The sequence below is a fragment of the Microtus oregoni genome, unplaced genomic scaffold (assembly GCF_018167655.1).
Source record: "Microtus oregoni isolate MIOR12 unplaced genomic scaffold, Mior012 000002F_ref0000024, whole genome shotgun sequence".
NCBI lineage: Eukaryota > Metazoa > Chordata > Mammalia > Rodentia > Cricetidae > Microtus > Microtus oregoni.
Window position 1 is genome coordinate 86,286,334 of NW_024543061.1, and position 26,833 is coordinate 86,313,166.

The 26,833-nt window shown below is 43.9% G+C and overlaps 2 protein-coding genes across 4 annotated transcripts in view; one reads left to right on the forward strand and one right to left on the reverse strand.

The window, feature by feature from the left end:
• Positions 1–103: 103 nt before the first annotated feature.
• Fgfr1op2 (FGFR1 oncogene partner 2) lies at positions 104–21,322 on the forward strand. Of its 2 annotated transcripts, XM_041679999.1 has the most exons (7): positions 104–442; positions 8,526–8,662; positions 10,634–10,751; positions 12,359–12,501; positions 15,201–15,314; positions 17,542–17,655; positions 19,504–21,322. In XM_041679999.1, the coding sequence occupies exons 2-7, from the start codon at positions 8,528–8,530 to the stop codon at positions 19,639–19,641; spliced, it is 762 nt and encodes a 253-aa protein (XP_041535933.1). In that variant the 5' UTR covers positions 104–442; positions 8,526–8,527; the 3' UTR covers positions 19,642–21,322. The 2 variants fall into 2 exon arrangements, with proteins under 2 accessions (XP_041535933.1, XP_041535940.1); XM_041680006.1 differs by lacking the exon at positions 15,201–15,314 and having other exon boundaries at positions 126–442.
• Positions 21,323–23,962: 2,640 nt separating this feature from the next.
• The window catches only part of Tm7sf3 (transmembrane 7 superfamily member 3), a 34,867-nt gene continuing 31,996 nt past the window's right edge, over positions 23,963–26,833 (reverse strand). For both annotated transcript variants that reach the window (XM_041642777.1, XM_041642784.1), the window contains exon 12: positions 23,963–25,658. In XM_041642777.1, coding sequence (XP_041498711.1) covers positions 25,396–25,658 — 263 coding nt within the window. In that variant the 3' untranslated portion in view covers positions 23,963–25,395. The remainder of the gene's footprint in view (positions 25,659–26,833) is intronic.

Consider the following 26,833-nt stretch of genomic DNA (forward strand, 5'->3'; position numbering starts at 1 on the left):
GAGCGGCAGAGCAAAAGCGTGAGAGCAGACGAGGTGGGCGGGGCTAAGAGGGCGGGCTCGGGCCCGACCCCGCCTCTTCTACCAATCAGCGGCGAGCCCCTCGTCCAGGGGGTGGGAGTACTCTCGCGGGCGTCCACGGAAGTCTCGCGAGGCTTGGCGCTCCGCGGCTGCCGGGAGCGGAGGTTCTGGACCGGCTGGGGATGGGTCGGATGCGCTCGGGCTGCCGGTACGAGCGGCCGCCGTCTGGGCAGCGCCGTGCTTCTGGTCGCTGAGCAGGCGCAGCGAGGGTGGGAGGCCGCCCCTGGACGCGGGGATCTCGCGGGTCCCTGTCGCCGACGACTGGGAGGGACTGGAGCCGAGTGAGTGGAATAAGACGTGGGCGAGCCCCCGAGCCGGGCTCCCTCTCTCCGTGCTCCCGCCGAGCTCCTGTCCGGGAACCGAGGTACGGAAGATCCGTGAAAACCCCGAGCCCTCACTCGCCGCAGGGCACCCCTTCCGGGTTTGTTTTCTTCCTGCCCGGGCCGCCCGGGAGCTCCGTGGGCGGTGGCAGGAGGGACTTGTCACTGTTGAATTTACCTCCGCGCGCTGCACCGTGTTGGCGACTTGGACTTCGCCACGGTCCTGATTGATTTAATCCCGCAGTGCCCTTTTGAATTCTGTTCCGAGTTGAAGAACTGGTTTTCTCCAGAAAGATGTTCGTAAACTCCAAGTGCGTGCGTTCCTCCATTTTTCAACATCAGTGCGGTTCTCCGCTCTCGGGAGTGATGTGTGCGGACAGGAGGAGGCTCGTGTGTGTGTGTGTGTGTGTGTGTGTGTGTGTGTGTGTGTGTGTGTGTGTGTGTGTGTGATCTGCAGACCTTCCTTCTTTCTCCCGTTCTGTGATACGCAGACCTTCCTTCTCCCGTACTGAGGTTTTCTTTGAGAGACTGCTGTTTTTATGCTGCTACTTCTATGGTCAGCGACTGATTGACAAGGGAGGTGTCTGCTCCGAAAGAGCGGGGACTCTTCTGCCTGCTTTTCTTTTGTATCCCGACCATGATCGACAGTGACATGCTCCTTTCCAGACCACGGACCTCAGAATTATCTAAGGTTCTGTATCTCACTCACACCGAGCCAGGTTATTTCTTCTTTCCCTGCGATCATTACAGTTCCCTTTCTTCCACCACCCCAAACGAGTGTCCCTGTGAAATGCATTATGTCCCCTGAAACTTTCTCAAGTTCTAATTTAAGCATATTGATTCATCGGGGCCTTTTACCGCACCGTCTTAAATCGTATTTTACTTCTTAGTGTCACCTTGTTGCTGCCCCTACTTCTTTACCAGGCACGCATGCCAAGCTGTTGGGTGTTTCCGCAGACCTCTGCCGCTGTTCACCCGGTATAGTCCTGTTGGGATGCTTGCTTTTCCTGCTGTCTCACCGTCTATCAAAACCCAAAACTCCCTTGGGTGACATTGATAATACAGTGAGCTCCCAGAGCTCTTGACATAATTCTGCAGTATTTATTAGGATGTATTATATGTTCAATTATTTGTCTCTCCTGCCAGCTTGAACTTGAGTCTGGAATCATGCCTTACTCATCTTTAAAACAAAAGCTAGCTCAGTGTTGGCACATAGCAAGCATTATTTATGCATATATATATATATATACATATTTATAATGCAGTCATTCTAAAGAATCTGCTACAAAAATTCTTGGTCCCTTAAAAATCAGAGCATTAGAACCTGAAGGGCCTTTTTTATTTTCGGGTGACTGCCCTTTAACTGTTTTGAATATGAGCAGCCCTGTATTCTAACATGTATGTAATTGTACTTTTGCTATTAGTTGATGAAGGTTGTATATAATAGCATATGCATGTGCATGCACACACACCTCATGCATCAAATGATTTTGTATTATGCTAGTATCTTCATATCTGACAAGTCGAATTTTATATGACACAAATGTTTTTGACAGTGCTCAGCATATATGCATTCATGCAGAGATCCACTGACTGCCCGCATGTTAAAAATAACTGGTTTAGGTTAGGTTAGTTCTTTGAACACACACAGCCTAGCCACACAGTTCTAGGTTGGTTTTGATTCACCGGTGCTCTTTCTCCCAAACTGTGTCCTTTCAGCTTTAGGATTATCAGATGTCCTTTTTTTTTTTTTTATGTATACAATATTCTGTCTGTGTGCATGTCTGCAGAAGAGGGCACCAGACCCCATTACAGATGGTTGTGAGCCACCATGTGGTTACTGGGAATTGAACTCAGGACCTTTGGAAGAGCAGGCAATGCTCTTAACCTCTGAGCCATCTCTCCAGCCCCTCGGATGTTCCTCATAGATCTTCAAGTACATTCATATTCATGGGGTAAAAAAGAATTTCTTTAGGTTTTTCTTAACTAAAAGCTAAAAGTAAACAGCTGGCAATTGCTGTTGTGGGTAGGTGGTGGTTTCTCTTTAATCAGCAGCAGAATGTTCTCAACCATCTGTCAGAATCGGACTGCAAATGTCGTAGTGGCAGAGTGGGTGAAAATGGGACTAAAGCAGGAAGCAAAAGTAAAGAAAACTTCTTAAAAGTCTGCCCCTGAAGTCTGAGCCTACACGTATAAAATAATTTAGATATATTATGACTAGTTAAGACAAGCACTGAAAAAAATAGGCAGATACATTTGAGAAGATTCCTTTAAATTGGAGTCTGTTTTTTAAAATTTATAGCAGAATGTGGAGAACAGTATCTCTCCCACGTTACTTACAGGCCAAAAAGGGAGAGGAAGCATCTTTTAGAAAGGGTGGCAAAGCAAATTCATATTAGAAAATATTTTAAGCTCTTTTGAGGTTTTACAAATAGGAAATGAGTACACAGGCTTTCAGAGGCTGCACCACTGTTTTCTAAAATGTTAATAAGATTAGGCGCTGAGTTATCTGTTTACAATTCTTTCTGTGCAGATAGGTTTAGACTTTAGTTCACTTTCTTAGTCTTTGTGCAGCCTAGAGAACATTTTTAAAGTAGTTCTTTTTTAAAATCCCAACATAGTCATTGCTTAATATTAATGTATACTTAACACAATGGCTAGATTTTTGTAGTTATATAAAATTTTCAAATTTTTTTGTTTTTTAAATTGTTCTTCATGTACATCTCCCTTGGTTGACTTGAAATGAAAAAGATTAAATCTTTTAGAAGTTCCACTTTGTGGAGTCAGGGGATTTATTCTTTCCACCTCTGGATGCTGAGACAGTTCTAGGGCCCTCAGGTCCAGTGTGGCTTGGAGTTCCAGTCCTGGCCCCACCAGGCTCTAACTCAGCTCCTGTGTTTGGAATCCTTGAGTCCATTTTCTCAGTGGAGAAAAAGGAGTGGCACCCGTCTCTTGTCTAAACGGCAAAATAAGGTGGCATTTTTAGGTCCAGAGATCTACCATTTTTAATTAATTAAAATTAGTGGGCCTGCCACAAACTGACAACCTGAGTTTGATCCCTGAGCCCATATGGTGGGGGGAGGGAGCCTACTCCAAGTTGTAAGTATTACCTAGCAGTTTGGGTAGGATTGTGGTGCAGGCCGTCACTATTTTATTTAAATTTCTTTAGTGATAGTAAACATCTTCCATGTGCTTCCCCCCCCCCACCATATGCATATCTTTTAGGGTAAGTATTTAAAGTCTTTTGGCCATTTTTAAAATTAGACTTATTCTTGCTACTTTGACAGCTTTTTTTTCTTTTCTGGTTGAGTGCTCCATCAGATGTATAACTTGGAAATGCTTCCTCGAGGCCAGACTGTCTTAGCTTCTGACAGTCAGTTACTCATCTGGATGAAGCCTGGTTCACCAGCGGTTTTCACGGTTTGATGTTTGTTTCATGCTGTTGGTACTGACTATCTCCACATTACAGAGATTTTCTTTGCTTCCTTTTCCCCTTATAATATTACTGTTTTTCATTTTATATTAAAATTTGTGCTCCGTTTTGAGAAAAGCATTCTATAAACCAAGTAAGAATTGTATTGAGATTACTCTCTGGCACATAGGTGTCTGGTTCTCCCAGTGCCATTTGTTGAAAAATGCTAATGTTTCTTTTTAAAAAAAAAAAGTGGATATGTATGTATGTGTGTGCACACATGTGTAGGTGCTCTTGACGATCAGAAGAGGGCTTCAGATTGAAGCTTGAGTTAGTGACACTTGGGAGTGGCCTGACAGAATGTCTGACTTGTCATCCTCGAAACTGACGGCCCGCACCATAACCACTGAGCCATCTTCCTAGCACCTGGTTTCTCTGACTTGTCTTTACACTTTGCTGTTCTGTCTTTTGACTCTGTGTAGCTCATGCTGGCCTTGAACTCATGTAGTAATTCATGCTAGCCCCAAACTTTCAGTGATTCCTCTGCCTCAACCTTCGCAGTGATTGAGTTACAGAAGTGTCCGCACCACACCCAGCTCCCTTTGCGCATTTTCAAAAATGGATTGGTCGCCCTCCTGTGGGCCTGTTTCTGCATCTCTGTTCTGTCTCCCTGTATCAGAGCCATCGTTGCTATGCTGTCTGTAAAGTGAGTCTTAAATCGTACACTTGTATCTCTGCACGATGGTTTCGGTGATTCTAGTTTCCTTGCTTTCTATAGAAATTATATAGAATCAGCTTGTCAGCTTCCAGCTGTATTGACTGATAGCTGAAAACGTTTTGTCTCCTTTATACTGAGTCATTAAATCCTTGAGCACAGTGTTTTCTCCGCATAATTAGACCCTACTTTGTTTTCGGTTAGCATTTTGTAGTTGCCAGCGTATAGATCCTGTATACTTTGATTGTGCTCAAGAATGTCACTTATCTATTATATTTGTTATAATGTATATGCAATCATAAATGTAACTATTTTAAATGTTTCTAGAAACATTCTTAGACACTTGTTTCTTATGAGGTTTTTGTCATTGTGGGTTTTGAGGAATTAATCCATTTAATATACATTACCTAATTTTTGTATATTTAATTGTTTTCAAATTGTCATTGCTAGTTTATGGAAGAACAGTTCTTGTATCCTACGAACATGCTAAAATCATAGATTATGGGAATTTTATTTTTTACATTTTAGTCTTTGAAAATCTCATAGAATGTATTTTTATTATTTTCATCCTCCAACTTCTCCCAGATCTTCCCCACCTCCCTACCTACCCATTTGTGTTCTCTCTGTGTATCTCACTTGACTCCTCTCTCCTTTTAAACATTGAGAGAAATTGTTTTTATTCTTTAGGATTTTTCAGTATAGCAGCAATGATTACAAATCAGAACAGTTTTCTTGTATGTATCCCAGTTGATCGTTCCCCTTACCCTTATTTGCTGTGGGACAATGCTCTTGTACACTGTAAAGATTTATCACTCGTATTACTTTAATAAAACACTGTTTGACCTACTTAGCCAGGCAGAAAGTATAGGCAGGGCGATCAGAACAGGAGAATTCTGGGAAGAGGATGGCAAAGATGCAGTCACCAGCCAGATGCAGAGGATGCAAGATGAAAATGCCTCTCTGAGAAAAGGTACCAAGCCACTTGGCCAAACATAGACAAGAATTATGGGTTAATTTAAGTTGTAAAAGCTAGTTAATAATAAGCCTGAGCTAATAGGACAAACAGTTTACAATTAATATAAGCCTTTGTGTATTTATTTGGAACTAAACAGCTGGGGGACCAGGCAGGACAGAAACTTTCACCTACATTTATTGCTCTGGTAAACTCAACAAAATTGGTATTTGGAACATCCTTACTTGTTATAATTTTAGTGGGGAAAGTATTTAGTCTTTGTACTGTATTCATGAGAAATATTATTCTGTGATTTCTTTTGTTTTTCTCATTCCTTTTATATAGTTTTGATATCAGTAATGTTAAGATCTTTTAAATGCTGAATTGCTTTTGGAATCTAAAAGTGTTTGTTTTTCTTTTCTTTCCTTTTATTGTTTGTTTGTTTAAGGTAGGATCTCTCTTTGTAGAGCAGGCTGACCTGATGCTCATAGAGATCTATCTGCCTCTGCTTCTGGAGTGCTGAGATTAAAGATATGTGCCACCATGCTCCACATATAAGTGTTCCAGTTTCCTTAAAGAGATTGGATAGTACTATTTGTTTTGTGAGCTAGGGCCTATATTGACCTGCCTGACCCTTGAACAAGGCATTGATTTTATTACTTTTGATGTTTTGTTCTTCAATCAATTTTTAGGTTTGTTTTATGTGTGTGGACTTTTTGCCTGCGTGTATCTATGTGCTGCAGGTGTGTGCCCATGGAGTTGGTAAGAGGGTGTCGGATCCCCTGGAACTGGAGTTAGTTAGGTCATGAACCACCCATGGGTGCTCCTTCTACAGGAGCAGCACTGCTCTTGACTCTGAGCCATGTCTCCAGCCCTTGGTATATTTTAGGACTTGTCACTGAAGCTCTCTGGATGTGGAGCCTTTTTTGCAGGATATTTTTAAACTCCAGTTTCTTTACTATTTAAACTTGTTAGAAAATAGCTGTAGGAATTTGGTTATATAACTACAGTGGCTATAATAGTTATTGGTCTGTTACTAGTTAACATTTCTTCTTGTATGACTTTATGTCATTTGTGGGTTTTGAGGAATTAATCTTGTCTTAGTTAGGGTTTTTCAATGCTGTGAAGACACACCATGACCACAGCAACTCTTATAAAAGGAAAACATTTGCTTGACATGACTTACAATTTCAGAGGTCCAGTCTATTATCATCTTGAAGGGGAGCATGGCACACGCAGGCAGCCTTGGTGCTGGACCTGGAGTCCTACATCTTGTCTCAGAGGCAACAGGAAGTTAACTGGCTGTCACACTGAGAGAAGCTCAAATCCTACGTCCACAATGACACACTTCCTCCAACAAGACCACACCTCCTAATAGTGACACTCCATTTGGGGACCATTTTCTTTCAAACCACCCAAATATGTTTAAATATCTAATTCATGTATATGAGATATATTATTCTGTTCACTTGCGTTTAGAGTGAAGTATGGCTCTGTAGTGATTTCTCTTGTTCTTTAGGGGAGTTGGAATGGAGACAGACTGTATAACCCAGACTGGACTCCTCTTGGTGCACCCACTGCAGACTCCTGGGGACTGGGATGGGCCTCCACCACTGGCTCTTTATTTGTTTTTGAGTTGGTTATTCCACCGCCCCCATTCCAGCCTATGCTTTTACTGTGTTTATTTTCTTTACCTTCTATTTACTTGGGGTTTGTTCTGCCCTTTCCGTACTTTGTCAAGGTTAGGAGTTAGATAATTGATTTCAGATCTCAGACTCTATTACAAACATCTTGTGTTATGCTATAAATTTATCTTAATTATTTTATTGAATTCTTTTCTGAGATTTCCGTTTAGTTCCTTTTCAGGGTTTTTGTTCATGTCCTGTGCTATAATTCTAACATCATTCAACTTTGCATTTTCTTAGGTCCATTGAACTGTTTGATCTTAATTTTTATGTATGTGTGTGGGTGTCTGTGTGGGTATGCACACATGCATCGGAGTGTCTGCAGGGACCAGCGAGAGTGTTGAATCCTTGGAGCTGGAGTTAAAGATGGTTGTGAGCCTCCGGTATGGGTGCTGGGAACTAAACTACAGCCCTCTGCGAGAGTAGCAAACACTATTAACTATTCTCTTCAGTCCCAAACTGAGCTTTTTAAAAATTATCCTCCTAGAGTCTTGGTTTGTTTCCTTTTTTGTTGCTTATTTGAGACAGGGTCTCACTGTGTAGCCTAGCTGTTTTGTAGCTCATCATGTAGACCAGGCTGGCCTCAAACTCACAGAGATCCACCCAGCTTTGCTGAGTTCTATATCCAGCATTTCTTCCGTTTCTCTTCTTCTGGAATCTGTTATAGGAAGTGACGCCCTGTTTTTCCAGATTTGTGTTTTGGTTTGGAGATTAGCCAGCCTGTTGATCAGTCTCCACTGTGTGGATTTTAGGTTATGCCTGAGGATCCACACTCAGCAAATTGCTGGAACTCTTGTTCACCCCCACCTTGCAGAGGAGAGGCTTGGTCCCTCTGGTCTGTGCGCCCTGCAGCAGATGGCCGGCTGTTGTGTCACTGCTGCCAAGTGTTGCCCTTGGTGACACCTTCAGGATGCAGCCGAACACCTCCTGCTTCTGTTCCCTCCGTGTCCAATCTCGGCATCCCCTTTAGTGCTTCGTTAGAACATGCTGAAAGTCGTCTGTAGTGGCTGATGGTATTCGCTGTGGGAACTTCCTTCCCATAAGGAAAACTGAGATGATGTCACTTTACACAAGCTGCAGTAGCTTATCCAGGAGGAGGTTGAGTCTTTAACATGGCAAAGCACACAAAGGCCAGCTCGGCTCTTCAGTTTTGAGTGTGCACATGTGAGTGTGTATGGGGGCGGGGCTAGGGAGCGTTCTTACCCTCAGATTTCATGTTCCCCAGCAGGCAGTACATGGTATTCCTGACTGCTCTTCCTCTCTACAATGAACAGCCTTAGCAAGGGAAGCTTAAGTAGGTGTCTGTGATGATGTGAAACTGACCTAAGTCCTGATTTTAATTGATTTACTGGTCTCCCTCTAGCAATGAGCTGCACAATCGAGAAGGCACTTGCTGACGCGAAAACCCTCGTGGAAAGGTTGCGCGATCATGACGATGCGGCGGAGTCCCTCATCGAGCAGACCACGGCCCTCAGCAAGCGAGTGGAAGCCATGAAGCAGGTTTGACTTTTCCTGACTGATGTCATTTAACAAAGCCTCGTTGATATTTGGGTGATACTTCAATCATAAATGTCTTAGTGTTCCGTTGCTGTGAAAAGACACCTTGACCACAGCAAGTCCATTATCATGGCAGGAAGCATGGTGGCGTGCAGACGGAGCTGGTGCTGGAGGAGCTGAGAGTTCCACATCCAGATCCACAGGCAGCAGGAAGAGGAGGGGCTCACAAAGCCACACCTCCTAACCCTCTCAAATAGTTTAGGCCGTGAGCCAGTGGGAGCCATTCTCGTTCAAACTCGCTCAAACCACCGCAGTAACCGCAGTAACCTACGGCCTAATCAGATTGTTTCTAACGGAAGTTTGCACAGAGCCTCACTCGTGTGTGTGCCTCACTTTGGACTAGGGTATATGATGTACTGTGACAGGTACATAGGTTTATTTTAAATCTATAAATTTCATCCTTCTGACAGAAATGCACATTTGAGTTAAAAATAAGTGAAATTGTTAAATATAAATATATCTGATAAGGACCAGAGTTTGTTGTTTTATATAATGCCAAGATGTTTATACTTTTCTTTCTAAAAGTACTTGGGTATTGTTTAACAATCAAATATTTTTTAAAATGATGTAAGGAAATATCTAATTTTCATCTATGCACTTATTTCAAGTTCATTTTTGCTGGCATGTTTTAAATCTGCCCTTTCCGTGGGGATGAAGTAGTTTGCTTCCTGTTAATAGCATGGGAAGACATCATCCAGTAAACGACTGCCTTCAGCTACTGTGTCAGCCATCCCCCATAAAGATTTCCAACTTTTCAGAAAGCAGCCCTAGCTGGGCAGTGGTGACCTGCACCTTTAGTCCCAGCACTGGGGAGGCAGACACAGGTTCAAGGCCAGCCTGGGCTACACAGAGAAGCCCTGTCTCGGCAGACAAAGCAGCCCTGATCTAAGGCTTTTCAAAAGTCACGTGGAGCAGTGGAGCAGGTTCCCTCAGTCTGTCACGTGGAGCAGTGGAGCAGGTTCCCTCAGTCTGTCACGTGGAGCAGTGGAGCAGGTTCCCTCACTCTGTCACGTGGAGCAGTGGAGCAGGTTCCCTCAGTCTGTCACGTGGAGCAGTGGAGCAGTGGAGCAGTGGAGCAGGTTCCCTCAGTCTGTCACGTGGAGCAGTGGAGCAGGTTCCCTCACTCTGTCTTGCTGTGTCCCAAGCACCTGCTCCTTGACCGCCCAGTCTGCTGGCAGTGAGGAGTCACAGACCTGGCCGGGATGTGTTTCACACCTGAACTTGAGAACCAGGAATGTTACGATGAAGTAAGAATGCCTCAAGAAAAACGCATAATCTTACATTTGGATTAAATCCAACCAGGTGTTGTGGTGCACGCCTTTAATCCCAGCACTTGGGAGACAAAAGCAGGTGAATCTCTGTGAGTTCAAAACCAGCCTGGTCTACAAAGTCAGTTAGAGGATAGCTACTACCTACTACGAAACAGCTTTATCTCAGGATGGAGCCTGGGGCCCTGCTCATGCTAAGGAAACTGTACACCCATCCCGTCAGTCAGTGTCTTTCTAGCTTCTCAGCCCTGAAACCACTGTGCTCTCCCAGTGGGTTTGCCTGCTCTAGACTCACTGTGTGAGTAGGACGTGAGCTGTATGGCTTCCATGATTGGCTCTTACCATGTATTAAAATTCATCTGGGTTGTATTATGTAGCAGCCTTTTTTTTTAATCCATTGCCCAGTAATACTGCAAGGGGACACAGCGTGTCCTGTTTCTTCCCTCTTCGGGGGTAGACACTTGAACTCCGCTTCTCCTGTTAGGAGTAATGGCGCCGTGGATGTTTTCTTTTCTTCCTTTGGAAGGAATGCTGAGTCATGTAATACCTCTGTTCAACTCTTGGAGGTTCTGCTCATTTATCAATTAGCAGGTAAAAATTTGCAAGCACTGACTTCCCTTTTGTTGTTCTTTAATCTTTTCTTTAGTATCAGGAAGAAATCCAAGAACTTAATGAAGTTGCAAGGCATCGGCCAAGGTCCACACTGGTGCTGGGAATCCAGCAAGAAAACAAGCAGATCCGAGAACTGCAGCAGGAGAACAAAGGCAAGGGCTGGGTCTCCTGTGACGTTGGCTGGGGCCCGGCTGGCGCAGTCACAGATCACGGGCTGGAGGTGGCTCCGTGCTTAAGAGCACTTGAGCACCCAGGTTCAGTTCCAGGCAGCTCAGAGCTGCCTGTCATTCCATCTCGAGGATACGACACCCTCTTTGGGGTCACGAGGTACATGTGTGATGCGCAGACATATGTGCAGGTACTGACACATACACATGAAATAAAATAGAACCCTTTTTAAATGGGGAAATAGTCAACTGGCGTTACTTCTTAATATTTACTCTCCCTTTCTGGTCTGTGTGCGTAGACAGGAGTCACTGCTGCTTTAACCAGTGCTTTCCGTCAAGTCTGCCCTGTTTAGCGTTGTCTCAGCTGCTTCTCCTCGATATCTGGGTTTTGGTTTTTATTTTGGTTTTGGTTTTGTTTTGTTTTGTTTTTAACCTGGAAAGGAGTCCCACTCCCTCCTCTGTGTCCCAGCCTGGCTGCTCATAGTCTGTGCCATCCTGTCTTAGCTGGAGACTTTCACTCGACTTTCCCCCATCCTTCAGTGAACCCCGGTTAATAAAACTCAGAGACATTGGGGTTCATCCTGAAGGTCAGATAAGCAAAACAGCCAGCCACTGGCTCTTACCTCTACCTCAGTTTAAAATGGTGATCCTGCCTCCAGGAATCTCAGGATGAGACTGAGCCTGAGAGCTGTCTTGTTTTATATTCCCCTCTGGTGCTGGATTAAAGGTGGCACAGCCAGGTTTCTGTGGCAACCAGCGTGGCTCCTGAGATTAAAGGATTGAAGACCACTGCCCGGTCTAAGACTGACCAGTGGGGCTGTTGTACTCTCTGGTCTTCAAGCAAGATTTATTTATTAAAATACAAGTGAAATGTCACTACACTTCAACACAAGCATTAGTCTGAACTTAGAATAAATATCATCAGGCGGATGGCCAGGACTGTTACACAGAGAAACTCTCCCGAAAACCAACAAAGAAATAAATAGATTTGTTTCTATTTTTATTTCCTTGTACAGAGACCTTCAGTCAATTCCTGGTCGCCCTTCTGTCCTCATCCACAGCTCTCCTCCACACGTCATTTGTTCCACTGCAGATTAGCTTAAGGAAGTCTTGGCTCCTCGCCCCTGGGTAGGGTTCTTGTTCCTTCCGGGTTCCGCAGACGTGCTCAGGTTCATCGCGGTGCTGTACCTGTGTGGAGCTCTCCCCAGTCCAGCCTTACAGTCTGAAGTGATTTTTTAAGAAATGAGTTTTAAAAATGAGCACTTTAAAAAGCTAATGAGAGCTGTCTCGGTGGATCAAGGACCCCTGGTGGAGGGTGAAAGTCAATCGCAGGTGTCCTGTGACCTCTGTGCATGTGCACGACATGGGGACAAACATGCACACACACACAGCATAAAACTTATTTCAGTAAAATATGAGGGTCTTCTTTGTTGCATGTTTCTTTTTAAGCTCCCTGTCTGTCAGTGTTTGACATGATCGTAACTCATCTGAATAAAGCGCGTTGTTCTCGCTAGAACTGCGGACATCCTTCCTGTCTGTCAGTGTTTGACATGATCGTAACTCATCTGAATAAAGCGCATTGTTCTCACTAGAACTGCGGACATCCTTGGAAGAACACCAGTCTGCCCTGGAACTGATAATGAGCAAGTATCGAGAGCAGATGTTCAGACTGCTCATGGCGAGCAAGAAGGATGACCCAGGTATAATCATGAAGTTAAAGGAGCAGCATTCCAAGGTAATCCCTTCTATGAATTTGACTTGAAATGAAAACTGGGGGACATTGTTAACCTATGTTCAGATTTTTTAAAGAATGAAAATAATCTACTAAAATTTTTGTGATAGGATATATACTACCTCCTTTCTCTTTCTTTTTTTTTTCCCCACGTCAGAGTTTCTTTGCATAACCCTGGTTTCTCTGGAACTCGCTCTGTAGATTAGGCTGGCCTCAAATTCAGAGACCCTCCTGCCTCTACTTCCTGAGTGCTAGGAATAAAGGCATGTGCCACTGTACCCAGAAATATCTTACATTTTTAATTGACATTTTTTTGTTGTCGTCATCTCCCCATCCCCATTTCTCGTTATGTATTCCTTGGCTTATTCTTCTAACTCCCATTCCTTCTGAGTAGCAGGGTCTTATTATGTAGCTCTGGCTGTCTAGGAACTCACTATGTAGACCAGGCTAACATTAAAATCACAGAGAACCAACTGCCTCTGCCACTCTGTTGGTGTCCTTAGTAACTTTAAAACGGTGTGTGTGTGTGTGTTCAGAAATACTTTTTTAAAAATAAAGGTACATTCAGTTCAAAATTATTTTTGTAAGATTCTCTGCCGCCGCCCCCCCCCCTCGAGACAGGGTTCCTCTGTGAATCTTTTTTGGGGTCTGTCCTGGAACTTGCTCTGTAGACCAGGCTGGCCTCGAACTCAGAGACCCACCTGCCTCTGACTCATGAGTACTGGGATTAAAGGTGTGTGCCACCACCACCCAGCTGGGTCTCTGTTTTTAAGTATTTTTTTTTCCAGTAATTTTGTAATGGTACCTGTTACACAAACAGAAACTGAAATGCTTTTAAAGTCTGAGCTGCTGAGTGTAGATTGTTTTCCTGAAGAGTCCAGTCTATGGAGGCCACTCATTCTCATGAAATTCGTGGGGCTGGGGACACCGCATGCTAGGTGACATTTTAGAAGCGAAGCTGGAGTGGTTAGAGTATTGCAGTCGTTTTACAGCTGCTGTCAAGATAAGCAGAATAGTCGCTGCTGCCTACTTTACTGAATGTTAACTGCCAATGGGAAGTGAAGACATTAAACTAGATTGGATGATGTAACCTACTTACGACTAATGTTGAAGAGATAGTAATCATTTTATATATATATATTTCTCAGTGATTAACATTTTCAATTCTTTAAAATACTTCCGTGTTGATGTCTCTAGCATTTTTAAATTATTCCATCAAAATTAAGTACCTACTAGTATTCTCTGGGTGACAGTTACACATATTTGCCACTTCTTGTGTCAATTAGAAGAATAAAGAACTAAAATTGGGCTGACTATTAGCTATTTTTAATTTTCATGCCCTAACAAAATGGAAGTCCTTGGGTGTTTAATTGGTCTTTTGAAAATAAAAGTTGTAGTTGGTGTTAGTATTTGTTATGGAGTATTTCAGTGTATATCTAAGTCAGGTATGGTAACACGCAGCTCTTTAATCCCAGTACTTGTAAGACAGAGGCAGGAAGGTTGAGGTTCTAGACCAGCCTGGCTACGTGAGATTCTGGTTTAATTCTACCCTCCCTCTCCAAAAATTAAGTAAATCTGTAACTAAGGTTTTTTTTTAATATACATAAGTATAAAGAATAATTGAAATGCAGTCTTGAAATTCCAAAAGGCCCTCTTATTTTACAATTTGAAAAATAAAATTTTGAAGTTTGAAAGAAGAGTGAATACCACCACCAAAAAAAAAAAATTAAATAAATAAAAGAAATAAATGTGTGGAGTAAGATCTTATCAGTTCCATATTGTAGCAACTGTGGCAGAGCGAGTGTTTTCTGTAGCCCATTAAGAGCTAGAGGCCTGGCTCCATGGTAGAACATGTGCTTAGCATACCTGGGTTCAACACCCCACCCTCCATATACAAACCCACTGGGTGTTCCATTCATCTATGCTATCCTGTTACTCAGAAATAAATAGCCATGACCCTTCGGTTAATTTGTTGTGTAGGTTGAGTTCATCTAAGTGCTGATCCCTGCCTTCCAAAAAAATGACTGTTCAGTTATTTGTTATTAATTCTAACTAATACATATTAATGTTTGTGGTTTTGATTTTTCCCAAAAAGGAGACACTTTGGCTCAGTAAATCAAACATTTAGTACCACCCTGCATTGGCTTAGTCACTATGGGCAAGAGCAAGAGGAATGAAGGGAAAGGGATATGTCACATTACTGTTGAGCTGGGGTGTGATGGGAGGGCATGGGGAAATGAGTCATCACTACAGCAGTGAGGGGAGCAGTCCTGGAGAAGGAGAACCTTTACACTAGCCTTGAATTAGCTCTACAGGAGTCGGGGAGTACACAGGCAGAGAAACAGATGCAGGCGCAAGAGGGGCGCGGTCTAGACTGTGTAGGCGCCAGTGATCTCCTGTGCCTAAACACAGACGTGGTTCGGGCACACGAGGGGAGCACAGTTGAGTATGGCTGCACTTTGGCGCATGCGCCCCACACTCACCTAGAGCTTTGTGAGTCCATATTTAAAAACCACTAGAAAACATAACTCCGTTTCATCCAAATAGTTAGTTCTACATTATTTTTTTAACAGATGCCTTTTTGGAAACTTTTAAAAAAACAAACATTCCAACAGTCGGCTAACACGCATGAACTAACACTCATCCAGTTTTTAAATTACGGATGAAGTCCGTATTAACATTATAACGACTCTGTACTACAGATTGACATGGTACACCGTAACCACTGCGGAGGAGTCTTCCTCGATGCATCTCAGCACATCCTCGAAGCACCTCAGCGTGGACTGGAGAGGCGGCACTTGGAAGCAGATCAGAATGTACACTAAATCAGTCAGCTTCGGGGATGGGCGAAAGCGGGGTCCGTTTAAGAAGCTGTTTTAGTTTGAATTGCTCTTCCAGATTAGACCAGCAAATAAACAAAATCAGTCGAAGAACAGTGTGCTTTTCATGGCCGTGCTGCCGAGTCTAAAGCTGTTTGTCCTTATGCTCCGTGTGTCACGGACCGTTAGGTGACAGACTTGAATGCTTACCAGCCATCTTTTGTTTGTTCTCACTAGATGCCACTGTGGTCTTTGCTGTCATAAGACAGTGCATTTCTGACATTAAATGTAGATCTCTGCTTCTGAAGCCAGATCGGTCTATGTAGCCAGTCCCAGGCTAGCCAGAGCTGTGCAGTGAGACCCTATCTAAAAAAGAAAAATGTATTTTCTTGATATTAACTTTAGCCTTACATTATAAAGGCTAGTCCATAAAATGTAAAATTTTTGTTTTTAATTAATTGTAGTTCTTTGGTTTGAGTTCACAAATAGAAATTTAAAATGCTTTTTGAATGTATAGCTATACGTAGTGATGCTTTCTGAAGATCTGGGCTGTTGCTGCAGAGTAGAAATAATAAATATTATTTATCTATTGTTAATATATTTTTATATCATGTATACAGTGTTCTGCCTGCAGGTCAGAAGAGGGCACCAAATCTCATTACAGATGGTTGTGAGCCACCATGTGGGGACTGGGAATTTTGAACTCATGACATTTGGAAGAGCAGGCAATGCTCTTAACCACTGAGCCATCTCTCCAGCCCTTGTTAATATATTATTAATAAAAATGATTAGTTATTATTAATAATAAGACAGACTTGGAAGTGGAAAGGTATCAAGACAGTTGCAGGGTGATGTGCTGACATTTGGGTTTAGAGCTAAAGTTCTTGCTTTGTGTCTCTTAAAAGAAGTGTGGTTCTTACGTCTAGTAAGTAAGTTGTTCACGGGGCCTACAATGCATGCTAAGCATCATTGTGTCTTTTCCTGATGATCTTGTTAAAACAGACTCTGCTGAAAAGTCAGCAGCCTTTTTTTCTTCCATTTTAAAGGCCAGTGCCATGTACTGCGCAGATTGTAAGTTGAGAAAGCTGCTGCGTTCAGATTGGCACTGTAGTCAGTTATCCATGTGTGTCCTCGGTGACTTTGTGGGCTGCAGAGAATGGCTAGCATTTGCCCTGGGGACTGCTTTGTGCCACAGGCTAGTCCAGAGCTGTCCAGTCCACCTCCCTGAACCGGTGGCATCTTTGTTATGTGGGGGGTACTTAGCCACATGTCACCATTAAGACAGAGGTTGGAAGTGGAGCCCTGGTGTCGGTCCCCAGAACCAAACACAGAAGGGCCTACATCTTTTTCTTTAGGATTAGTAACTGGAGCTGGGGTGTAGCTCGGTGATGGAGTGTTTGCCTGGTTTATTGAGAAAATATTCTCAGGCTTCTGTCTATTTTTAAGCCCCATTGTCTCCTTCACCGAACAAAGTTGTAAGGTCAGGGATGGTATCTTATGACGGGGTTGTGCTTCTGCTGCCTGGTATAGTGCCTGATACGTCACAGAGGTGCAGAAAATAGGAATGAGTGAGAATTTGTAAAACTGACTAATATGGGTATCTATATCATGTGGAAATTAGTTCTTTTTTATAAGGCAAAAAAGCATTTACTGTTTTAATACTCTGTAGCAGTTTGTTAATTTTGCTCAATAATTCTTGTTCAGCAAACACTAAATAAATAATAGACGGATGTAAACAATATCCTTCCTGTTCTTGAGGAGGATTGTCGTCTAAAATGGCTCTCTTGGTTGGCTGGGGATCAGCTTATAGGCATTAATACTGCAGACGAGACTGAATCATAGAGACTTTCTTTCCCATCACTCTAACCATAGGACATGCAGCTGTGAGAGACTCCGTGGGCGTTGTGAGACACGTGAAATGAATGAACTGGTTTGCTGTAGGGTGGATTACGCTGTGATGTATAGCCTTAGCCTTAATTATTCTATTCTTTTTTGCCTTTTTTTTTCCCTTCAGTTTCTCAATGTAGTCCAGCTGTCCTGGAACTCACTCTCTAGACCAGGCTGGTCTCAAAGAGATCCTCCTGCCCCTTTAATTCTGTTGTTAACACCTGATGTCCACCCAGCTCTGTATGCCACGTGTCACAAGGCAACATGAGGATGTCATAGCGTTAGGTGGCAGTGCCAGTGACGTCTTCCTCTCACTTCCGTGTCCTCTTCCTTGCAGGAGTTGGAAGCACATGTTGACCAGATCGCCGAGATGGCAGCGGTAATGAGAAAAGCCATTGAAATTGATGAACAGCAGGGTTGCAAGGAACAGGAGCGAATTTTTCAACTCGAAGTGAGTTTTAAACTTCAGCTACGGGTGGAAAGCATCCCTGCAAACACTCAGCCAGAGAACAGTCCCAATCTTAACACACCCTCTCTTTGAGCTGGTGGTAATGTTTCTGAATCTGGGTGCTGGTGATGGTGTGAAATAGGCCATCGGGTATAATGCAGAAGTCTGGGGTCGTCAGTGACATATGAACACATCAGGAGTGAGAACGCTCATCTTTAAAACAGGCGTGGTGGCGCACGCCTTTAATCCCAGCCCCGAGGAGGCAGAGGCTGGTGGATCTCCGAATTCGAGGCTGGCCTGGTTTACAGAGTAAGCCCTGTCTGTCTAGGAGAAACTCTGTCTTGAAAGAAAAGAGAAAGTTGAGTTTTGAGTCTGTATTTGTGTGTGTGTGTGTGTGTGTGTGTGTGTGTGTGTGTGAATTTCCTTAATTTCATAATTTTTAAAACTTAGTACTTTATGCTAAAGATCATGTTATAGAAAAATGTTTTATAATGTACAAATTAAGCCAGATGTGGTACCCCTTTAATTCTAGCACTTGGGAGGTGGAGGCAGGAGGATCAGGAATTTAAGGTTAAGTTCTAGGCTAGCCTGGACTACATGAGATCCTGTCTCAAAAAAAAAAAAAATCGGTGTGCTAGAGAGCCGACCCAGTGGGTAAACGGTTACTGCAGTGCATGAGGCCCTGACTCTGGATCCCCATTTTCAGGCCCATGGCTAGCCAGACCATAAGCGCAGGCTCAACAAGACATCCTGTCTCAGAACAAAGTGGAGTGCTGGAGAGGAAAACTCCTGGCATCGGCCTCTGCCTCCACATGTACACACACACATAGAACACATACATCCAAAAAGTAAAATTTGAAATGTTCTGCTTGAAGTCATGACCAGGAAATCCCTTACAGATGGCCATAAGGCCTGTGCCTGTCCCTGAGCACACGGTGTCCTCTGTCTGTGCTTTGGGGCAGGCAGCTTTCTCAGCAGTTCACGTGCGCTCAGCAGATAACAGGCAGGCCAGACTGCTGAGGCCAGGAGCAGCTGTGGAGAACAGGTTATAAGGTGACAAATTCTTACAGTGCCAGATAATCATTTACATTTCTTTCTGAAACAATAACACCTCGGCTGGGAGGGAAACACAGTAACTACCTCAAGGTATTATTTGTATGAATTTATAACTTGTCTGAGTTCCATGGGTGTTTGCATCTCCAGTCTGTTTGCAGAACAAGCTCATTTCTGCCTCTTTACCAGCTCCATCTGCACACATTAAGACTTGTAGCTTGCCAGGCAGCGGTGGCACACGCCTATAATGCCAGCACTTGGGAGGCAGAGGCATGTAGGTATCAGTGAGTTCTAGGCCAGCCTGGTCTACAAAGCGAGTTCCAGGACAGCTGGAACTGTTACACAGAGAAACCCCGTCTCAACCCCCCCACCCCCCCAAATAAAAAGACTTGCAGCTCTAAGGAGGTTGAATACTGACCCTGTGCCTTTAACAGCATTTGAAATGTGGTTTCTGTTTTTGGGACAGGGTCTCATTGTGTTGCCCTGGCTGCTCTAAAACTGCTCTGTACACCAGGACGACCTCAACCTCACACAGATCCTCTTCCTCTGTCTCCCAACTACTGAGATTAAAGGTGGGCGTTACTACACCCAGCTTTGCGATCTGTTTAGATTCAGGTTGTGAACTGTCTGTAGCACATGTATGTAGTACATGTGTGTAATCACAGAGCCTGCCTTTCATGCTACACCTTCACACGTCTGGCTTTTAGAGGTGCCGTGTACGAATCTTAGGGGTGGCCCGAACGTTGGTCTGTGTGCACGGGGTACAAGCCATCTTCAGTTCTACTTGTCTCCTTACAGCAAGAAAACAAAGGCTTGCGAGAGATCCTTCAGATAACCCGAGAGTCCTTTCTGAACCTTCGGAAGGATGATGCATCAGAGAGTACATCCTTATCTGCCTTCGTGACTAACAGCGACCTGAGTCTGAGGAAGAGCTGAATGGCTGGCTCTCTGCGCGGTCACTGGCATGGGCTCAGAAGAGAGTGGATGAACGAACACAAACGCAGCTCAGCCAGCCTGTTCCCCTCTACTGTATGTGCAAGTGCAGCGGCAGAGACAGGAGTGGATAACCCGTGGTCGTGAACTCGACTGCAGAGTGTAAGTGAGGGTGGAAGAGAGCCTCCCAGTGCTGCTGGGCGCTGCGGCTCACCCTGAACTCTCCCAATAAACGTTTGGAAGTCCTATGTTAGCCCTTTTAATGTAAGGTTTGCCGTGGTTTCTGAGTGGAAGACTTTGTTCTAAGTCTTGTTCTTCCTGTTGAATCTCCGAACAGCTTGTGTACCACGAGGCTTCCGCCTTGGTCTCCTGTCAGCCTTCCCATTTGTTCAGTCAGTTCAGGCGCAGAGGCTCTAGGAATGTGTTACTTGCACCACACACAGAAGGCGTCCACTTACACCATCCCTGGTGCCCATTTCTTTCAGCTGCGGTTGTTCATGACTTGCTTTAGCGTATGTGGTGCCAGCTCAGGAAGGAAAGAGAAGGAATACTACTTTCTAAGAAAGACAGCCGTATATAGACACATTTAGTAGGTTAAACTACTTTGAAAGAATGTTTATGGTTCTCAGTTAACAAACTGGCTTTCTTCCTCTCTACTTGATGTTTAAGGGTATATGACTGCTCACTGGTGGACAGTTGACATATTTAGTGTGTCAAATGGGTATGGTAATCTCCAAGTAAATTTGGAATTCCTTTGTTTTTATTTAAGAAATTACTCTTTGAATACTTAAAAAGTAGATGCAGGTTCCAGGAACAAAGTTCTGGACCTGAGTCTAAGCCCCATTTGCTTGGTTCTTATAACCTGTGAGGTTTTCCCTACAACCTGTGACTCAGAAAAGGGCAGCGAAGTGCAGACCCCTAAACATTATCCTGTGTAGTTAAAAAATAATCATATTTATAATATGTAAAGCTTTTGAAGGCCACAAGGTACAGAAGTGTGCTTTAACACCAATTGAAACTTAATTGTTACTGTGTAGTGATCAGAACAACAGGATAAAAGGTTGTGATATTTGGCTAAAAATATAGTATTCTTATATGTCAGATTCATATTAAGTTAGCACGAATAGAATGTGTTACTTTCAAGTATATCATTTGTTAAGGAAATATTACTTTGCATTATAATTTTACATATTATTTCATGTATTGGTAAAATTCAAAGGACTTCGTGATGAGGTGAGCGGGGTCACAGCTGCTAGGGAAGGGCCAGTGCCCCGACGTTCAGCACTTCTCCTGCGGAGCCCTCATAGTTTATGCATACATGAATTTATTGCTGAGATTTGTCTATTGGTTTGAAGAGTACCCCTAATGTAATGGTTCGTTTATTTGCTCATGCGGGCCAGAAGAAAGGCTAAAAAGAAGAAAGCTGCACAGCTGATGGGTCGGAGGCAGTGCGTTGAGCAGCTCTGTTGTAAAATGTACTGAGAAGTAATTATTTTTATAAAAAAATATTTATCCTTTGTCTTGGGTATGATTTTAAGGTTGTGAATATTGAAAGACATTTGCTTTGTTTTTAACAACAGTTTTCCACCACCACCACCCCCCAAAAAACAACTTTATGCTTACATCTGAGAGTGTGTGCTGAAGAGGGGCCTATTTTATCAATAAAGACGAGTGTTTAAAACTGGGACAACCTCAGCTTTAATATCAAAACAAAGCTTACATTTCTTAAACACAGTTTGCTTTTGAAGCATACTCTCTGTATGCATACATTGTATGTGCTCTGCGTGCTCTGTGTATGTATGTGCTCTGTGTGCTCTCTGTATGTATGTGTTTTGTGTGCACTCTGTATGTGCTGTGTGCACTCTGTATCCGTTCTGTGTTCACTCTATGTGCTCTGTGTCCACTCTGTATTATTGAAGGAGCTGCGGGCTGTGTTCCTGCCGCCCGGCTGCTGGCTGCCTGGCTAGCTTATGCCCCGAAATAACAACACACAAACCGTATTCATTTAAACACTGCTTCGCCCATTAACTCTAGCCCTTACTGGCTAATTCTCATATCCCAATCAACCCATCTCTAATAATCTGTGTAACACCAGTCTTACTGGGAAAGATTCAGCATGTCTGACCTGGTGGTTTGCTTCATCGCATCTGCCCCAGAGAGGAGAGGAAATGGTGTCTGAGCTCACTTCCTCTTCCTCCCAGCATTCTGTTCTGTTTACTCCACCCACCTATGTTCTAACCTATCAGGCCAAGCAGTTTCTTTATTAATTAACCAATGACCTTCCTCCATCACTGTATGTATGTGCTCTGTGTACTCTCTGTATGCATACATTCTGTGTGCTCTATGTATGTGCTCTGTGTACTCTGTATGCATACATTCTGTGTGCTCTATGTATGTGCTCTGTGTGCTCTCTGTATGCATACATTCTGTGTGCTCTATGTATGTGCTCTGCGTGCACTCTGTATGTGCTCTGTGTACTCTGTATGCATACATTCTGTGTGCTCTCTGTATGTATGTGCTGTGTACTCTCTGTATGCATACATTCTGTGTGCTCTCTGTATGTATGTGCTCTGTGTACTCTGTATGTGCTCTGTGTGCTCTCTGTATGTATGTGCTCTGTGTACTCTCTGTATGCATACATTCTGTGTACTCTCTGTATGCATACATTCTGTGTGCTGTCTGTATGTATGTGCTTTGCGTGCACTCTGTATGCATACATTCTGTGTGCACTCTGTATGTGCTCTGTGCTATGTGCTCTCTGAATGTTATGTGCTCTGTGTGCACTCTATGTGCTATGTACTCTCTGTATGTATGTGCCCTGTATGCATGTGCTCTGTGTGCCCTCTGCATGTATGTATGTGCTGTGTGCCCTCTGCATGTATGTATGTGCTGTGTGCCCTCTGCATGTATGCATGTGCTCTGCGTGCCCTCTGTATGCTGCATCACTAAGCTGTATCCTCAGCCTCTAGACCTATTTGTGTGGGGGTGGGAGACCGTTTGTGCTAGTACATAAGAGAGAAAAAGGGTGTGTGTGCATGCATGTGTATGTGTGTTCACCTATGCGAATGCCTTATTCCTGTGTGGTGCTATAACTCAATTCTTCTGCGGTCTCCCCAATCTAACCTATGGAGTATTTTAATTCCCTGGGACTCTCAGACACAGCTCTGCCTGGAGCTCTCACAACCTGCACACTAACCCCTAGAGACATGTCAGACTACACTGCCCAAACCTCTGTAGTCTTCCCCATCCTTGTAAGGGTACAAAGATGTGGCATCTTAGACCATAGTCTTTTTATGTCTTACATTGAATTTGTTAGCAGATCCTGCTGGCTGTACACTCAGAACATTGCTGCTAGCCTCGTCCCAGCCACAGTGGAGTGGATGATAACATGCAACCTCAGCCTTGCGTTCTTTTTCCATTCCAGCAAAATCAACCAACTAGCCACTCCCTCAAACAACGGAAGTCTTCATCAAGTGCCAGCAGTTAACCCTGTACTCACAATAGAATTACTAATCCTGAAAACAGGCCATTCTTCTCAAGGAGCTTGGGCCTTAAGACTGCAAGAAGCTGCTTGGGACCCAGGCTCCCTACAGAGAACGACCCCAGACTTGGTACTTTGTGTGGAGCGGCTAAAACAGAAGGTCCTGTCAGCTCCCGCTCACACTCCACCAGGAATCTGGCCAACTGCTTGTTCAGTTTCTCAGCTACCAGCTTGCTCTAGAAGGGTTTCTGATAATGCCTGCTGTCAGAGAAGAGGGAGTAAGGGACTAACGGCAGACCCCACGCGCACCAGCCTATGAGATCTGGAGCTGACCATGGCCTGCGCTGCCGTAGGCCATGCTGGGCTCAAACAGCTCGGTTGTCCTCAGCCACATAGAGAGCTCAAGGCCAGTGTGGGCCTCCTGAGATCCTGTCTCAAAAGTTAAAGAAACTTAGAGGCTGGAGAGATGGCTCAGCTTCTGAGAACACTGGCTGCTCTTCCAGAGGACCCAGGTTCAATTCGTAGCACCCACATAACAGCTCACAAGTGTCTATAGCGCCAATTCCAGGGTCTGACACCCTCACCCAGACATATAAGCAGGCAAAACACCAATATACATAAAAGTAAATCATTAAGAATTTTAAAAGTATATATATATATATATATATATATATGTATGTATGTATGTAAACTATAACATATCCTGGATTTTCTTCACTTCCTATCACTCTTAAGCTGAGTTTCTAAAACAGCCGTTTTCCAGATTAGATAGTTTTGTTCATAAGCACAGACTTGACCAGTATAAACTAGAGACGTCACAATAGGAAGGCCTTAAGTGTTTTTTCAAAATAGATATTTATTACAAATATTATACAAGTGGTTAAAAGTCATGAAAATTTAAAAATGGCTTGTATTCTCCCTCCAAGAAAGCCTATTCCCCTTTACAGCCCTGACTGGCCATGTGTCCGGGCAGACAGGATCTCTCCGACATTCTTGCAACTGCAACAGGCATGTGAGATGACTATAGGCTATTTTTTCTTCAAAAAAAAAATAATAATAATAATATTGTCTGCTGAAGTCAGACAATAACAATACGAATTCTTTTTAAACAAAAGTGATTCATTTTATATTTCTTTTTCATTGTTTTATCTTCAAAACATGTTTTCAAAACCCAAACTAAAGACTCCTCCCATTACCTGAAATTTCCGTAACTGTACCGGGAAGAGACTAAAAGCAGCATCAGGAAAGCAGTGGCTACCTCACTAATGTCAGGGGAGCCAGCTCCCAGCCCACAACCCCGTCCTGAGGCGGGTGTGCAGCCCTCAGGAGCAGCTCCTGAGTGCATCCATTCTAGCTGACTCCCTCTGAGCTTTGGAGCACAGGAGCTGGGTAACAATAGTGGATCAGCAACAACTTCACAGGGCGCAAATGCAGCTGCCCCACAGCACCAGGAAGTAAAAGTTTCATGGTGGTGACAATACCAAGTAACCAGCTTGTCCTGACAGATGTCCACTCATCTAAGCAATTCAAGAGAAAGGTCAGCAGACAACACTGCTTTAAATGGCCCCCAAACAAAAACAGGCCTTCATTTGGGCTATCAATAACTTAATCATATAAAAGCTCTATTACCTTTAATAAACTGAGCTATTTCAATTACAGAAATAACTTAGTTATATAAATTACCACTTCAAGTTTAAGAGGCAAAACAAGGAATTTATGTTGATACATTTTAGGGTAGTTTGCCACTGTTTTTTAAAATAACGTGTTTAAATACTGAAAGAAATGAAGGATTCCTGGTTTAAAATATGAGATGCAGCCACGTAATCAGACTGCTTTCAGTGAAAAGGGGGAGTTACTTTTCCCTTAATCTTAACAGTCGGGCCCAGAATGAAGCCCCTAAAGATCTCTACACACAAAGCAAGTAACTACCCACTGCCAGCCTTCACCTCCACAGTTCACACTGAGTCAAAACTGCTCAAGAAGCTGTGAGAGAAAACAGGGCTTAAGGGAGAACCGACATTTTTATTTTTTGGTGTAGTTTATAAAACACATCAATCATATTCATAAACCAAAGGTAACTTCTAAAGACTGTGGGAAATGAGTATGTACACCCAGCCGTTATGGTGACTTATCGTCACCTATAATCCTGACTACTACTACATCAACAGGGCCATCGCCCATCACTGACCGCAGCTGACCCCACACTGGACCTGGGGCAGCCAGGCGGTCTGGATGAGGACGCCAGAGGAAGGCACACTGACCAAGCCCTCCGCCTTCTACAGGAGCAGGGGCGTCCGCTCTCCAGCCGGCTGCTCCCTCTGAAAGAACTCCTTGATGTGAGCAAATCGGCCATAGAGCCTCTCTCTCAGCGGAGGGATGTGGTGACTGGGGTCCAGAATGTTCGTCACCCTGCGTTCCTGCTTTTGCTTCCACAGCTTGTAGGGGTGGGGCGGGAAAGGCGGCTGTCCCCTTTCTCTTCGAATCTGCAGTGTGATCCCACTGACGGCCAGCATCCCCCACACAGCCAGGACGATGAAGTCTAGAGGGAAAAATACCTTTGTACTTGCGGACAAAGTCTCTAAAGCTCAGGCTGTACTTAAACTTGGGAAATCCTCCTGACTTACCCTCCTGAACACCAAGATTACAGACATAAGCCACCAAATCCAGATATTTTTATTAAAAAAAAAAAAAAGTAGGGCTGGAGAAATGGCTCAGAGGTTAAGAGCATTGCCTGCTCTTCCAAAGGTCATGAGTTCAATTCCCAGCAACCACATGGTGGCTCACAACCATCTGTAATGGGGTCTGGTGCCCTCTTCTGGCCTGCAGACATACACACAGACAGAATATTGTACACATAATAAATAAATAAATAAATAAATATTAAAAAAAAAAAGTATAGCCGGGCGGTGGTGGTCCACAACTCTAATCCCAGCACTTGAGAGGCAAAGACGGGGGGATCTCTGTGAGTTCCAGGACAGCCAAGGCTACACAAAGAAACTGCCTCAAAAAAACAAAAAACCTTGTATATGTGCAGCGTATGCAGATTCATGTGTGTGGAGGCCTGAGCGGGCAGCCGGTGTCTTTCTATATTGCTTGCCCCCTTGCTGTTTGGACAGCCTCTCCCATTGAATATGACCCAAGAGCAAGCCCCACCCACTGTCATGCTTGGCTTTTTCCATGGGTTCCAAGGATCTCAACTCAGGTCCCACGATGTGGAGCAAGCACTGTACCCACTGGGCCGCCTCTGCAGCCCTTGGTTCTCTTTCTCCTCCTTGCCCCTTTCTTTTTCCTCCCTCACCCCTTCTATTCCTTTTGTTTCCGATGGGATCTTAGTTCTGTAGCCTGACTTGGAACTCACTATGAGCCTGTGCTAGCCTCAAATTCATGGCAATCCTGCCTCAGTTCCTGAGTGCTGGGAGTGCTGTGTGTACCACCACACGTGGCTCTGAACTGTGTAACCTACCTACCCTTCACGGACTAAATGCATGTCTTCTTCCCCATGTTGGACTTGTATCCAAACATGTATTTCTGCACTTAGAAGCCAAGGTGTGAGGAGATACTCCTGACTTGTTTTCAAAGTAGGGTCTCATACAGCATCCAGACAGTTGAAGCAGGGAGTGAAAAGTCGGCCGTGGAGCTCTCCCTGGAGCTCCAACCTTACATGGACATGCAGTACCCACAGGTGTGGCTGCCCTAGTAACTCTCCATATAAAA

Bases quoted from the DNA above. Each gene is read 5' to 3' on its own strand.
- Fgfr1op2 (XM_041679999.1), top strand. From the start codon at position 8,528: ATGAGCTGCACAATCGAGAAGGCACTTGCTGACGCGAAAACCCTCGTG. The intron at 8,663-10,633 runs GTTTGACTTTTC...TCTTTTCTTTAG, and splicing joins GAGTGGAAGCCATGAAGCAG to TATCAGGAAGAAATCCAAGA. The intron at 15,315-17,541 runs GTACACTAAATC...TCTTCCTTGCAG, and splicing joins ACTTGGAAGCAGATCAGAAT to GAGTTGGAAGCACATGTTGA.